Source organism: Scyliorhinus canicula, chromosome 2 (assembly GCF_902713615.1).
Source record: "Scyliorhinus canicula chromosome 2, sScyCan1.1, whole genome shotgun sequence".
Taxonomy (NCBI): Eukaryota; Metazoa; Chordata; class Chondrichthyes; order Carcharhiniformes; family Scyliorhinidae; genus Scyliorhinus; species Scyliorhinus canicula.
Window position 1 is genome coordinate 110,873,433 of NC_052147.1, and position 15,557 is coordinate 110,888,989.

Here is a 15,557-nt window from a genome sequence, read left to right on the forward strand (position 1 = left end):
CAGCGGCTAAGTGATCGAGAGAAAGTCCTGAGGTGGGCTAAAAGGGAGAAAAGCAGCAAGTGGCAGAACTCGACGGTAAGGGTGTACCAGGACTGGAGTGCGGAGGTGGCAAAGCGGCGGGCCTGGTACAACCGGACAAAGGCGGTGCTACACGCGAAAAAGATCAAATTTGGAATGTTGCAACCGGCGCGCTTGTGGGTCACCTACAAGGACCAACATCATTATTTCGAGTCCCCAGAGGAGGCCTGGACCTTTGTACAAGAGGAAAAGTTGGACACGAACTAAAACCTGGGAGCACCGGCGGTCGTAGCCGCCGGGGGACTCTTGATTGTGCAAGTGGCCCTTTTCTTTTTCAGGCCAGGTCGGAACTGGGTAACAGTTTCGTGGAGTGTTTGGGGTGTTTTTTCTCGAACGGTTGACTTTTCTGAATATTTTGAAGGTTTCGAGTTGTTGGGTGTTTCTGTATATTTGTACTGTTGAAATCTCTATTGTGGGTCGTTGGCTTCTTATGGGGTGTTTTTTCCCGTTTCCAATTTCCCTTAGTTATTTACCCCTCTTACCCTTTTTCTTTGGGTGCTTGGGGGGGTTTTTTGGTTCTTTTTTTTCTTTTCGGGTTATGGTTATCTGCGGTTATTTATACTGTTTGATGGAGGGTGATGGTTGGGCACGCGGTTAGTTGATAGTTAGTTAATTATTTTGTTATTTAAGTATGTAGTTAAGTATTTATGTATTTAGTTGCCATTGGGTATTTGTATTTATATCGTTAAGTTGGGGAGACGGGACGGGGGGGAGCGGGTTGATTATGCGGGTCTTTCTCGGGGGTTTTAAGGGGATCTTTCACGGGCGCAGATGGGGTGAACCGGGAGGAGTCGGAATGTGGCAGGAGCAGCCGGGTCAGCGGAGACCAGCTGACTCTCGGGAGTACGATGTGGGGTACATCGCGGCTAGGAGGGGTCCTAGCCAGGGGGGGGGGGGGGGGGGAAGGGGGGGGGACTGGGGGGGGACACCGGGTTGCTGCTAGAAAGACCAGGGACGAGAAGGGGAGAGCCGGGGGGGTGGGGGGGGGGGGGGGCATCGCTATGGGAAGCGGGTCAGAAAAGAAGGGATGACCCGGGGCGAGCAAGGGACAAGACATGGCTAATCGACAGGGAGTAGGGACGGGTCGCTCTGCGACCCGATTGATCACGTGGAACGTAAGGGGGCTGAATGGGCCGGTCAAAAGATCAAGGGTCTTCTCACACCTGAAGGGACTGAAGGCTGATGTAGCAATGCTGCAGGAGACTCATTTGAGGGTAGCAGATCAGGTCCGCCTGAGAAGGGGGTGGGTGGGACAGGTGTTCCACTCAGGCTTGGATATCAAGAACCGGGGGGGTGGCGATTTTGGTGGGAAAGAGAGTGTCGTTTGTGGCGGCAGAGGTGGTGGCAGACAAGGAGGGCAGGTACGTGATGGTGAGGGGTAGGCTGCAGGGAGAGAGTGTGGTACTGGTAAATGTGTATGCCCCGAACTGGGACGACGCGGGTTTTATGAGGCGCCTGCTGGGCCTCATCCCGGGACTGGAGGCAGGGGGCCTGATCATGGGAGGGGACTTTAATACGGTGTTAGACCCTGGGCTGGATAGATCGAGTTCCAGGACGAATAGGAGGCCGGCAGCGGCAGAGGTGTTAAGGGGGTTCATGGAGCAGATGGGAGGGGTAGACCCATGGAGATTTGGTAGGCCTAGGGCGAGGGAGTATTCTTTTTTCTCCCACGTCCACAGAGTGTACTCTAGGATCGATTTTTTCGTATTGAACAGGGGGCTGATACCGAGAGTGCAGGACACGGAGTACTCGGCCATTGCGATATCGGACCATGCACCACATTGGGTGGACGTGGACATGGGGGAGGCGCGGGACCAACGCCCGTTGTGGCGCCTGGATGTAGGGCTGTTGGCGGACGAAGAGGTGTGCAGAAGGGTGAGAACGGGCATTGAGAACTATCTGGGTACGAATGACACAGGTGAGGTGCAGGTGGGGACGGTCTGGGAGGCCTTGAAAGCAGTGATTAGAGGAGAGCTGATCTCCATAAGGGCACACAGAGAGAGGAAGGAGAGGCAGGAAAGGGAGAGGCTGGTGGGGGAGCTCCTAGAAGTAGATAGGAAATATGCGGCGGCGCCAGAGGAGGGGCTATTAAGGGAGCGGCGTAGCTTGCAGGCCAGGTTCGACCTACTGACCACTAGGAAGGCGGAAATGCAGTGGAGAAGGGCGCAGGGTGCGGCGTATGAGTACGGGGAAAAGGCGAGCAGGATGCTGGCACACCAGCTTCGTAAGCGAGATGCAGCCAGAGAGATTGGGGGAGTGAGAGAGAGGGGTGGGGATGTAGTGCAGAAGGGGCAAGAGGTGAATAGGGTCTTTAGGGACTTCTATAGGGAATTGTATAGGTCTGAACCGCCGAAGAGGAGAGGGGGAATGAAGAACTTTCTCGACAAATTGGGGTTCCCAAAGGTACAGGAGGAGCTGGTGGAAGGGTTGGGGGCGCCGATAGAGCTGCAGGAGCTAATTAAAGGGATAGGCCAGATGCAGGCGGGGAAGGCGCCGGGGCCGGATGGGTTCCCGGTGGAGTTTTACAGGAAATTTGTGGACTTGGTGGGTCCAGTGCTGGTGCGAGCCTTCAATGAGGCGCGCGAGGGGGGGGTTCTGCCTCCAACAATGTCGCAGGCCCTGATCTCCTTGATTTTGAAGCGGGACAAGGACCCGGTCCAGTGCGGGTCCTACAGGCCTATCTCCCTCTTAAATGTAGATGCCAAGCTGTTAGCAAAGGTCCTGGCAACCAGGATAGAGGACTGTGTGCCAGGGGTAGTCCATGAAGACCAGACGGGGTTCGTGAAGGGACGCCAACTTAACACAAATGTTCGGAGATTGTTAAATGTGATTATGATGCCAGCAGTGGAAGGGGAGGCGGAGATAGTGGTAGCGCTGGACGCGGAGAAGGCATTTGACAGGGTGGAGTGGGAATACTTGTGGGAGACGTTGGAAAGGTTTGGGTTTGGGGAGGGATTTATCAAGTGGGTAAAACTGCTCTATTCAGCTCCGATGGCAAGTGTGGTAACAAACGGGAGGAGGTCAGAATATTTTGGGCTCCATCGAGGTACTAGGCAGGGATGTCCCCTATCTCCCTTACTCTTTGCATTAGCGATTGAGCCGTTGGCGATGGCACTGAGGGGTTCAGGGGGGTGGAGAGGACTGACAAGGGGAGGGGAGGAACATCGGGTCTCGCTCTATGCGGATGATTTGTTGTTGTATGTGGCAGACCCGGAGGGGGGAATGCCGGAGGTAATGGGGATACTAGCGGAGTTCGGGGACTTTTCGGGATATAAATTAAATCTGGGGAAAAGTGAGGTCTTTGTAATACACCCGGGAGACCAAGGGGAGGGAATTGGGAGGCTCCCCTTCAAAAGAGCAGTTAAAAGTTTTAGGTATTTGGGGGTGCAGGTGGCAAAGAACTGGGGGACCCTACACAAGTTGAACTTTTCCAGACTGGTGGAGCAGATGGAGGAGGAGTTTAAGAGGTGGGACATGGTGCCGCTGTCGCTAGCAGGGAGGGTGCAGTCAGTTAAAATGACGGTCCTCCCGAGGTTCTTGTTTTTGTTCCAGTGTCTGCCCATCTTCCTCCCCAGGGCCTTTTTCAAGAAGGTAACGAGTAGTATCATGGGGTATGTGTGGGCACATGGCACCCCGAGAGTTAGAAGGGTCTTTTTGGAGCGGAGTAGGGATAGTGGAGGGCTGGCGTTACCCAACCTTTCCGGATATTACTGGGCGGCAAATACATCGATGGTACGAAAGTGGATGATGGAAGGGGAGGGGGCAGCCTGGAAGCGCATGGAGAGGGCGTCCTGCGGCAACATAAGCTTAGGGGCACTGGTAACGGCACCATGGCCGCTCCCTCCCACGAGGTATACCACGAGCCCGGTGGTGGCGGCCACCCTCAAGATCTGGGGGCAGTGGAGGCGACACAGGGGGGAAGTGGGAGGTCTGATAGGGGCACCACTAAGAGGGAACCACAGATTTGCGCCGGGAAACACAGGAGGGGGATTCCAGAGCTGGCAGAGGGCGGGTATTAGACAACTGAGGGACTTGTTTATAGAGGGGAGGTTTGCGAGCCTGGGAGAGCTGGAGGAGAAATTTGGGCTCCCCCCGGGGAACACGTTCAGGTACCTCCAAGTGAAGGCATTTGCCAGACGACAGGTAGCGGGGTTCCCCGCGCTCCCCGACAGGGGGGTGAGTGATAGGGTGCTATCAGGGGTCTGGGTCGGGGAGGGGAAGATCTCGGACATCTATAAGATTATGCAGGAGGTGGAGGAGGTACCAGTAGAGGAGCTGAAAGATAAGTGGGAGTTAGAGCTGGGGGAACAGATAGAGGACGGGACATGGGCAGACGCCCTGGAGAGGGTTAACTCGTCGTCGTCATGTGCGCGACTAAGTCTCATTCAATTTAAGGTACTGCATAGAGCCCACATGACGGGGACAAGGATGAGTCGGTTTTTTCGGGGGTGAAGACAGGTGTATTAGATGTTCGGGAAGCCCTGCGAATCATGCACATATGTTTTGGGCATGTCCGGCACTGGAGGAGTTCTGGAAGGGGGTGGCAGGGACGGTGTCGAGAGTGGTGGGGTCCAGGGTCAAGCCAGGATGGGGACTTGCGATCTTCGGGGTTGGGGTGGAACCGGGGGTACAGGAGGCGAGGGAGGCTGGAATATTAGCCTTTGCGTCCTTGGTGGCTCGGAGGAGGATCCTGATTCAGTGGAGGGACGAAAGGCCTCCGAGTGTTAACACCTGGTTAAACGACATGGCAAACTTTATCCAATTGGAAAGGATCAAATTCGCCCTGAGAGGGTCGGTGCAGGGGTTTTCCAGGCGATGGCAACCCTTCCTAGACCTCTTGGATCAGAGATAGAAACTGAGGCCATGACAGCAGCAACCCGGGAGGGGAGGGGAGGGGCGGGAGGGGGGGAGGGGGGGGGGGGGAGGGGGGAAAACGACGAAGGAAGTACGGTAGCGGCGGTGGCACGGGCAAGGCCTGCCCGAGGACGCTGCTAGAAATGATAAGTTGGTCTGACTGTCGGTTCGCCGGCGGGGGGGGGGGGGGGGGATGCGCGGGTAGGGGGGGGGGGGGGGGGATTCTTTTTCTTTTCCTTGTTAAGTAGGGGGGTTTGACTTTGTTTTGTTATAATTTAAATGTAAATGTAGGGGGGGTTAAAATGTTTGTATTTTGAAAAATTCAATAAAAATTATTTAAAAAAAAAAAATAGGATGTTGCCTGGGATGGAGCATTTCAGTTATGAAGAGAGGTTGGATAGGCTTAGGTTGTTTTTCTTGGAGCAGGGAAGGCAAGGCAGAGGGGCGACCTGATTGAGGTGTGCAAGGTTATGAAGGGTATGGACAGGGTGGATAGAGAGCAATTGTTCCTCGTAGTTGAAGGGTCAGTCACGAGGGGACATAAGTTCAAGGTGAGGGGCAGGGGGGTTTGGGGGGGGGATTGTGAGGAAAAGCTTTTTTACTCAGGAGGATGGTGATGGTCTGGAATGCACTGCCTGGGAGGGTGGTAAAAGCGGGTTGCCTCACATCCTTTAAAGAAGTACCTGGATGAGCACTTGGCACGTCATAACATTCAACGCAATGGGCCAAGTGCTGGCAAATAGGATTAGGTGGACAGGTCAGATGTTTTTCACGTGTTAGGCCGAAGGGCCTCTTCTGCACTGTGATTCTGTGAAACATATAGAATTCTGGGGGGACTTGAAAGAGCGAACGGCGAGAGGATATTTCCCCTTTTGAGGAAGCCTAGAAATAAGGGGACGCAGTTTAAAAATTAGGGGTCTGCCACTTAAGACAGAGGTGAGGAGAATTTTATTTCCCTCTCAGGGGGTTGTTTTTTTGGTGGAATTTTCTTCCCCAAAGAGCTGTGGAGGCTGGGTCATTGAATCTATTCAAGGGTGAGTTAGATAGATTTTTGATTGACAAGGGAATCAAGGGTGATGAGGGGCAGACAGGAGACTGGAGTTGAGGCCACAAGCAGATTGGCCACAATCTTATCAAATGGCGGAGTAGACTCGACGGGTTGAATCACCTCCTCTTGCTCGCATCAACCCTGTTCCTCTCACCAGAATGAATGCCCGACTTGCTGAGCATTTCCATTATTTTCTGTTTTTATTACAGCACTGAGAAACTTTACATCAGCAGTATTATGCAGGCAGCAAGTAGCCTCCTAATATAGACTCAAATCTCCCAACAACTGAAATATAAATATACAGTTCAAATGCACAATTTCTCTCAATAGAAACTTTTTCTGGCTGCATTTGAAATTGCTTCATTCCTGATGTTTAGTGCGTTGTAAAATAATAAACTTCAGCGGGAGTGTTGCCATTCACTATTTGGTGTAGTTTGGGCCAGAGGGGTCTCTTTGTTTGACAGGCATAAAGATTCTTATGGTAAATAATAATAAAGAAATGAGGGGACTCAAAATGTGTCGATAATTAATAAATATCATCTGCAATGCATGAGCGCAGACGTATCTTGTCAAACCGCTTTTCAATTTACAGAGAACAGCTCTGAATTTTCCCACAAACACTGCTCAGTCCTGGAAGTTGGTTTTTAAGAAGACCCAAGGAGAGTTAATGCATCCTCATCATGCGCCAGGCTGAGCCCGATACAGTTTAAGGTGGTCCACAGGGCACATATGACTGTGGCCCGGATGAGGTGGTTTATTGAAGGGGTGGAGGATAGGTGTGGCCGGTGTGCAGCTGGGCCCATGAACCATGTCCACATGTTTTGGGCTTGTCTGGAGCTTGGGGGATTATGACGTCATGTTGGAGGTTCTGAAGGTAAAGGCGGTCCTGAGTCCAGAGGTGGTGATTTTTGGTGTATCAGAAGACCCGGGGGTCCAGGGGGCAAGAGAGGCCGATGTCTTTGCCTTTGTCTCCCTGGTAGCCTGGAGACGGATCTTGCTAGCATGGAGGGGCTCGGAGCCCCCAAAGTCAGGGGTGTGGGTTAGTAACATGGCTGGGTCTCTCAGGATTGAGAAAATTAAGTTCGTACTGAGGTGCTCGACGGTAGGGTTTGCCTGGCGGTGGCAGCCGTTTATCGACTTCTTTGGAAAGAACTAAGCTGTCAGCAGATGGGGGTTAAAAAGAGGAGGCGGACAAGGTGGAGAGTTTTTGTTGGGGTGTTGGTTGTGTAGGCCATGTTGGCTGGTTTGGGGGGGGGGGGGTGGTGTTGTCCATTGTTAAAATTTAAAATATTTTTTTTTAAAGAAATAAAAGGTGCCTGTCCAACCTTTGAATAATTATTCAAAAGAGGAAGGAATGGAAAAAAAAGTTCACCCTTTCCTACATGTCCCATGACAGGCTATACCCAGTACACACCCTGTAGATACTGCCTGATCCCCACCGCACTCTTTGGCTTCATTTTAATGTTCGGTCTCTTAACATCTCAAACTGGGGCATCTTCAAACGTGGCCTCAAGAAGCTAAGCTTCTTTCCTCAAACATTTTTGGTGTATCACAGCCCAGGAATGGACTGGAGGGAAGAAGGGGATTAAGAGAAAAGCCATAATCACCCTCACTTGGGTAACAATGTCAAGAGAATTTGCAATGATCACACGTTAATCAGAAGGGAGGGGGAGGTAAAACAATGTCACTTCTTTGGTATGCAAGAGAAATTCAGACATTTGAAATGATATATACCTAATGCAGTAAAATGACCTAATGCATAAACCTTAGGCCAAGCCAAATCAAACACTTGCTCAGAAAGAATGACTGTTACCATTTTTGGACATGGCTGTACAGTCTGAACCCAACCCTTATCCTTCCCAAACTCTTATCGACTCCAAAATATTTTCCAACATGGTTTGAAAAAACATCAAAACATTTTGGAGCACCCAAATCTCTACACGTTGATATTTTCAAAAATAACATCAACCGACTTAAATCAGGAAACCTAAACAGTGGACAGGGTTTGAGAAAATGCTTAGAGAAATACAATAATACAGTATGTTACACTTCACATTAATCGAAGCCAAGCAGTAAATCCCAGGATTAGCTGGTTCCTATTTACAAGCTTCCCCACTGACAGCTTGTTCAACACTTCAGTTTTCAATGCCATTCACAGAAAAGGTGTGGTTGGTGCGTTGCTGAGGGGGAAATTTATTTATGAGGAACTTCAAATAAGTAACAATGGTACCTGGTACACCCAGCCTCAGAACTTGGAAAGAATCCCCCGTTCCCAGCCACAGCACAGAATGTGGTTTCAAGATTAACCTCTGCTTGGTTAGTGCATGGAGTTTGACATTGAAACAGGCCAGGGTGCTGCGGAAGGACGCTCCCACATACATGAACACCAGGTAAAAGGAGAGAGAGCGGAGAGTATGGCCTTCACCAGCAATGACAAAACTGCCCCAATACTGAACAGAGTAAACCTCTGACATTTCAGTGTGTGACCAGACCCAACAAGCACACAGTCCCACATTGCTCGACTTAAAATTCTCCCTCAACCGAAAGAGGGTTTAGCCCCAAGGGAGGAAATATAAACACCAATATTAAACTCATTTCAAACTATTTGATCCTTAATTCCGTTCAAAAGTATTGAGCTGAACACTTCGGAGGTCTGGGTGCCGTGCTACACCATTCTGAAAGCCGATTAACCAGGAAGATGGGGGGGGGGGGGGGGGGGTCAGACGGTGAAAACTGTGCTAAACATGGAGTCTACCTGCATAAAACACCAAGACTACACCCAGGTCAAGGTACCTATCACCCATGTATGTGTCCATGCTTTGATCAGCAAGGTGGGGGTCGGAAGGAATTTCTCCTGGATTAAAAAGCTTCTTGAGGGTGGGGGTGGGTAATCGCACCCCCCCCCCCCCCCCCCCCCACACCCAATGTTTTACAGGATTGCTCTCCCGGTCTAACTGTTTGCAAAGCCGGAAAGATACTGGGCGTTGCGTTGCCGAATAGACACAGGAGTCATCCAGTAAAACCATCTGTTGCACTCAGAACTTCAACACTGCAGCCCAGCAGCTGCCAGAACAGGAACCCCGGCTCTGCAGCGTGCAATACTGCCCAACACACACTCCTGAACCAGCTTCAGCAAACAGTATTTTTTAATTAAAAAAAGATATCACGGAGAATAGACCACAGCTTTGACAAGCACCCCCTCCCCAATAAAGGCAACGTTAATTTTAAAAACTGTGAGATCTGTGCTTTGTCTAGATTTAACATAACCCCACAGATAGCAGTTGATTCACAGCGAGTTCCCACAACTGGAAAGCCAAGCAAGGGGGGGGGGGGGGGGGGGTTAATGCTTTGATCCTCTAGGTGAACGGAGCCAGCTCAGGAATACAGTACAAGAGGCTGCCCCACTTGCCTTTCTCTGCTGTTTTTCCCAGGCTGGGTCCAAGAGGAGATCTCGGTCCCAGTCATCCTCTGGCTGCATGTAGTCTTCGGTCTGCGAGTGGTTAGCATCGTAATGATCCATGGTGTGTCCTTCTCCCTGTGGCTGGTTGCTACACAGTACAGCCCGGATTACAATGTAACACAGACAACCTTAAACCCAGCAGCTCTACCCCCACCTCTCTCTCTCTCTCTCACTGTGCTTTACACAAGGCAGCCAGCGGCGGAAATCCCTCCTCCTGCTCCTGCTCCCATTGGCTCGCACACCCCTCACCCCCCATTCCTATTGATGGAGCCACGAGTCTGTCAGGAGCACAGTGGTTCCCCCCGCCCCCTTCCAAAGGCAGTGGGATCATTTAGCTGGTTGCTGTGGAGAGAGAGAGAGAGAGAGATTGGGGAGGAGGGCTGTCCATGTCACTCCTGTCATCTGACTGCCTATGAGCAATGGGTAACGTTTTACATTTTTGTTGTTGATGCACTGTCAAGTCAGCAATGCAGCAAGCAGGCGCTTGCTCACTTCTGAAATGCACTGTCCTGTTTATTTGGAAGCTGCAGTTTGCTTCAGGCGGATCACTAACACTGTGCGGGCACTGAATATCTGCAAAGGTGCTGATGGGGGTAATGGGGCTCCCCTTCCTGAGAATGCATCATTTCAATCAAGGTGAAAAATACCCAGGGTTAGAGTCACAGAAGTCATTGTACAGGCACAATGATTGTCATAATGTGGCACTGTATTATGACAATGATTCTAAACACATACTATATAATATTCCTAACGTGGATTTGTATATGTACATTTTTTTATTAATAATATAATTTTAACAATGATCCCACACCCATTAAGCTTATTAACAGCATCTGTGCACCAGATGCCAATGGGGCGATGCCACTTAAACTGGTGCAGTATCTAAGAAGGGCTGTGGAGTCTGACTGATAGGAAGCTGTGATGTTATGTTTGTCACTTCAGGTCCCGGCCAGGGAGGAAGCGAAATCTTCAAGTATAAGTCTCAGAGTTCACGATTGACTAGTGTGGGCAACGGAAATGTAGAAGATTAAAACAAAACAAACCAAAACACCTTAGTGTAATGAAGGGGTCCGGGTGGGAGAGGTGGTTAGCTGAGAGTGTGGAGTGGACATACCCCACTTGGAACGAGTGAAAGGTGAATGGGGGCTGTGCCAGGAGGTCAGAGTGCCGCCAACTCTGTTTCTCTCTCCACAGATCTGGCAGAACAGTCGAGTATTTGCAGCACTTTTTTCCAGTCCATATTTATGTTTTGTTGTTCTGCATAACCTTCACGTAACCCCTGCCTTCACACTCGGAGTGAACATTGAGGCATAAGTTATGACTCAGGGTAATGCTATGGGGATCCGGGTTTGAATCCCGCCACGGCAGATGGTGTAATTTGAATTCAATAAAAATCTAGACTTAACAGTCTAATGATTTTTTTTATTTTTAAATTTAGAGTACCCAATTATATCTTTTCCAATTAAGGGGCAATTTAGCATGGCCAATCCACCTAATCTGCACATCTTTGGGTTGTGGGGGTGAAACCCATGCGACACAGGGAGAATGTGCAAACTCCACACGGACAGCGACCCAGAGTCAGGATTGAACCCGGGTCCTCGGTGCCGTAGGCTGCAGTGCTAACCACTGCACCACCATGCCGCCCCCTCACAGTCTAATGATGACCATAAAACCCATTATTGATTATGGTTAAAAAAAACATCTGGTTCGCTAATGTCCTTTCAGGAAGGAAATCTGCCGTCTTTACCAGGTCTGGCCTACATGTGACTCCAGACCTATAGCAACATTGTTTTCTCTTAAAGGGTCAGGGATGGGCAATAAATGCTGGCCCACATCCCATGGCCGATTTAAAAAAATAACCAGTCCTTGGAAATGTTACAGAAAATGCTTTCCTGGGAGCTCCCATTCCCTTCAGCATAGTAACCACGTTTTAATCCTACTTTCCCAATTAAACTCACCACCTTCCTTCAATATTCATGGCCTTGTGTGTGAAGCTGGCGTTTCATGACTGGATTTCAGGAGGTGGGGGGGGGGGGGGGGGGGTGTGTAAGGGAGTGTGGGTGATTTTACATAAATCACATTCCTCCTTCCAGGATCACAAATTCTTTTCGCGTGGAGTAAACATCCCGAATTAGATTCAACTTTTTTTCTCTCTCTTTTACCTCTTCCTCGGCGCGTTTACTCTGGAACTGAGTATTTGCATTCCATAGATTGCTGGCAGCTTCTCCCGTGTCGATGGTATGAGAAGCTGCCTGAAAGTATGCAGGGGTAGGATGAGGAGACGGCATTGGACATACCCCTAGGCGGCACGACTTCCTTTGCCATCTAAGGTAAATTCTCAATTCTTAACGCACAGAAAGCCCCGCCTCCCCAGAATACACGAGCAGGGTATCAGACTGAGAAAAACCCTACCATATAAGGAAAAAAAAAGTTTTTATTAAAAAAAACAGACCGGAGGTAACGTTAAGCAGCCCGAGGATTGAGAAGGATACAAGAGGCAGAGGCTTTTAATGTGATGTATGGCTTGTGCAGAGCAGCCCGGACCTAAAACACATTTGATGATGTTTTACGAGCAGCTCTACATTCAGGCAAGGCTGTAGCAGCCTGCCAGCATTCATTTGGAGGCGAATAGTTCAGTTTTATCGACAGTGCTCGTTTAAAAAAAAAGTGCCTGTGACAGTTACAGATCGTAAAGCTCGAACAAGACTGGATAAGCGATTTTAAAAAATAAATTTAGAGTACCCAATGTTTTTTCCCCCCCAATTAAGGGGCAATCTAGCACGGGCAATCCATCCATCCTGCACATCTTTCTGGGTTGTGAGGGTGAGGCCCACGCAGACACGGGGAGAATGTGCAAACTCCACAGGGACAGGGTCCCGGGTCCTCGGCGCCGTGAGGGAGCCGTGCTAAACACTGCGCCACAGTGCTGCCCAGGACAGGTGATTTTATTATGACTCCCGGTCTGGGCTCAGTCAGCAAAATACACTTGGTGAACAAAGCTGCTAAAGTGAGATAATGGAAACAAGAACATTCTAGAAAGATGCGGCAGGTCCGACAGCATCACTGGAGAGAGAAACAGAGTTCAGCTCCAAAATGACTGAGGAGTCTTCGGGACTTGAAACGGTGACTCTGTCTCTCTCTTCACAGATGCTGCCAGGACCGGCTGAGTTTCTCGAGTATTTTCTATTTTTAGTTCAAATTCCAACATCCGCAGTATTTTGCTTTTAGTTGACCACAAAGTGAGAATGTGGATACTTATCTCTGGCAATAATGGGAGGTCCTGGTTGCAAAGGGCATTATTGAAGTGGGTGGAACTGTAGTTAGTGCTGCTCCCTCACAGTGCCAGTGATCCGGGTTCAATTCTGGCCTTGGGTGACTGTGTGAAGTTTGCACATTCTCTCAAAGTCCTTTGGGTGCTCCGGTTTCTTCCCAAAGTCCAAAGATATGCAGGTTGAGTGGATTGAACATGTTAAATTGCCCCTTAGTTCCCAAAGATGTGCAGGTTGGGTGGGGTAAGGTCCTCTTTCAGAGGGTTGGTGCTGACTTGATGGGCTGAATGGCCTCCTTCCGCCTGTAGGCATTTTGTGGAAAGTCTTCTAACGAAGAAAATTAGGAAAGCATTCAGTCAGCATAGGCAGAGCGAGAAGCAGCATTTATGGCCTCAAATTTACAGTCAGTGGCACAGCAGCAGGGTTTAAAGAAAGCTGCCCACAAAAAATCTTGCAATCCCTGTGCCACAGGCTTCCTCTTTGCAGGTGACATTTTAAAATCTGGCACCAAGTTAAAGCGCTCTCCAGGTGGCCAGCAGCAGTAATAGCAGCAAGCCAGGGAAAACAGCCAATCACATCAAAGTATTCCCACAGACAGCAATCCAGCTAAAAGCACTGCATCCTTTTATTGCAAATTTTCAGAAGGTGACCAAAGGCAAATAAACTTTTCTTTAAATTAAGAATTTAGCATAATGGAGGCATTCCAAAATGCACAAATATGAAATCTAATTTTTATGGCTAGTGTGGCCATTTAGCAGAATACCCTAGTTACAACCTGTTTGACAAATGCAACCTTTTCAAGGGTTTGGACAATGAGATTATCAGAGGAAGTGTTGTTCCCTCCCACATTCCAAAGATGTACAGGTTAGGTGGATTGGCCATGATCAATTGCCCATTAGTGTCCAAAAGGTTGGGTGGGGTTTGTAGCCATCTAAAATGCCTGCCCGCAAAGGTTAATGGGAATTATGGTCACGTTGGGACACAGACGTTACACAGCCCCTGTGTATTGTGCAAAGGGAAACCAGATCTAACAGAAACTCACATCTACTAAAGGTCAATGACCGATTTCCCCAGGACAATGGGACACAGATCGATATGTAGCAACAGTGACAGACTCGGGGGCGCCTATTTACCCTATTTGGAAGTGCATACGTGCCTTGGACAATAGCAGCTAGGACCTGCCCAAGCCAGCCCGCCCCTAATTGGCCAGAATCGATTAGGATGATCGAAACCCTATCGATTCATTGGGTCCTGAGTTGGGACCGCCCAAAAGGGCGCGGGGATAAGAAGAACTGCGCAACCAATATTCGGTCTCTTTTTCTCCAAACAACTGCAGCATATCAACCAGCCATGTTCAAGGACCCGCAGTCGCTACCTGAAGATGAGCCGCAGCCGAAACGAGCCTGAAGACTTCCAGCCGACACACGTGAGGATCCAGATAAAGGCCTTGTCTGCCCTGCACAGAGCCGGTCACTTAGAAGTTAAGTAAAGGTCATTTTAGTTGTTAGATGTAGTTTAATAAGTAGCCACATGTAGATTATTACGCATAGCACCAAGCCTGTGTCTAATAATAAATTATAATTGAACTAACATACTAGTTATGTAGTCATTTGTCCAATACAAGAAACTTACTCATGTCGGTGGGTCAGGCAAAAAAACAACAGGTTGCAGGGTTTGGATGGGGGATTGGGCCTCGGCGGGATGCTCTGTTGGAGGGTCAATGTGGACTCGATGGGCTGAGTGGTCTCCTTCTGCACTGTGGGGATTCTATGAAGGATGGAAGTTCACTATATTCCATTGATTACAGTTTGGAGTGTGCCTCAACAGCACACCCTCTGATGAAACACAGAATCACAGACAATAACCTGTGACAATTACATGTGATTCTACACACATATGGACTCTACAAGTTGCCTGATTGTCACGTTCCCATTAACCAAATTAGTAAGATCACTTGGCTGGATTTGATGGTCATGTTCAGCCATCAAGGTGACTGATTATTCCTTCTCAAAGTTGTCGCCACCATATCCTGAGGCCATTGTTGTGTGCCCACATCCACTCATTGGCCTGTTGCCTGTGACTGTCCATGAGATCGACCACTCTGTCGAGTGGAGATGGTGGTTATTGTGTGTTACAGTTCACTCTGGGTTGCTGCAGCTTTTTACAAGCATTTTATAGTCTATATGAATAGTGACGGTAGAGGTTTCAATTTTCTTTCTATCACATGTCTAACCAGAAATCTCTCCTGCACTCACTGCCTGACATTGTGCGTGTGGCGGAGGATTTTCAGGTTGATACTCAATCTGTCTGGCTGTGTTATGCACACACCCTCCTTGGATATCAGGTCCCAAGGTGGGACTTGAACCTGGAGCTCCTAGCTCATAAGGATGTACCCACCAAGGTGAATGTATCTGTGCCAAGAGCCAGCACAGCAGCCACCTTGACAATTACCAGGGCATTCTCCTCCAGTACCATCTACATGGCCAAGAAGGCAATGCCATGCCCATTTCGCCTGAGAGCTCTAAACTCTCTTCTGCGATGAGAAAAGGCAGAGAGTTAGCACTGTTAGAAGTACAGTCTAAGCTTCGGAGATGGGTATGAAATCTGGGGGACGGAGAAGGAGATCACCCCAGATTCGGAGCACTAGGTCAGCACTTGAGAGTGAATGCCAATGCTGTCTGTAGGGATGGAGAGTTGTGGAGGAATTTGGGGAGCCATTCTTAAGGCTGCAAATCTTTGTGCATCAACGGATACCTGTCTTGGGGTCTGCTTAGGTGCTGTGAGTTGCATGGTGCTTAAATGGTCATTGACACATTTGCTGTACCAGATCCACATCCTTCGCACCTCA

The 15,557-nt window shown here is 49.4% G+C and overlaps 1 protein-coding gene and 1 long non-coding RNA gene across 7 annotated transcripts in view; one reads left to right on the forward strand and one right to left on the reverse strand.

Annotated features, from left to right (window-relative positions):
- The window catches only part of actn1 (actinin, alpha 1), a 230,981-nt gene extending 221,356 nt beyond the window's left edge, over window positions 1-9,625 (reverse strand). For 3 of the 6 annotated variants that reach the window (XM_038784898.1, XM_038784860.1, XM_038784870.1), the window contains exon 1: window positions 9,390-9,625. In XM_038784898.1, the coding sequence (XP_038640826.1) occupies window positions 9,390-9,500 (111 nt within the window). In that variant the 5' untranslated portion in view covers window positions 9,501-9,625. The remainder of the gene's footprint in view (window positions 1-9,389) is intronic. The other 3 variants (XM_038784907.1, XM_038784888.1, XM_038784879.1) reach the window with 2 other exon arrangements.
- Window positions 9,626-9,791: 166 nt separating this feature from the next.
- Window positions 9,792-14,881, forward strand: LOC119962397. Its single transcript, XR_005459859.1, has 3 exons — window positions 9,792-9,863; window positions 11,651-11,770; window positions 14,046-14,881. It is a non-coding gene; the product is annotated as an uncharacterized LOC119962397 (long non-coding RNA).
- The last annotated feature ends 676 nt before the right edge of the window (window positions 14,882-15,557 follow it).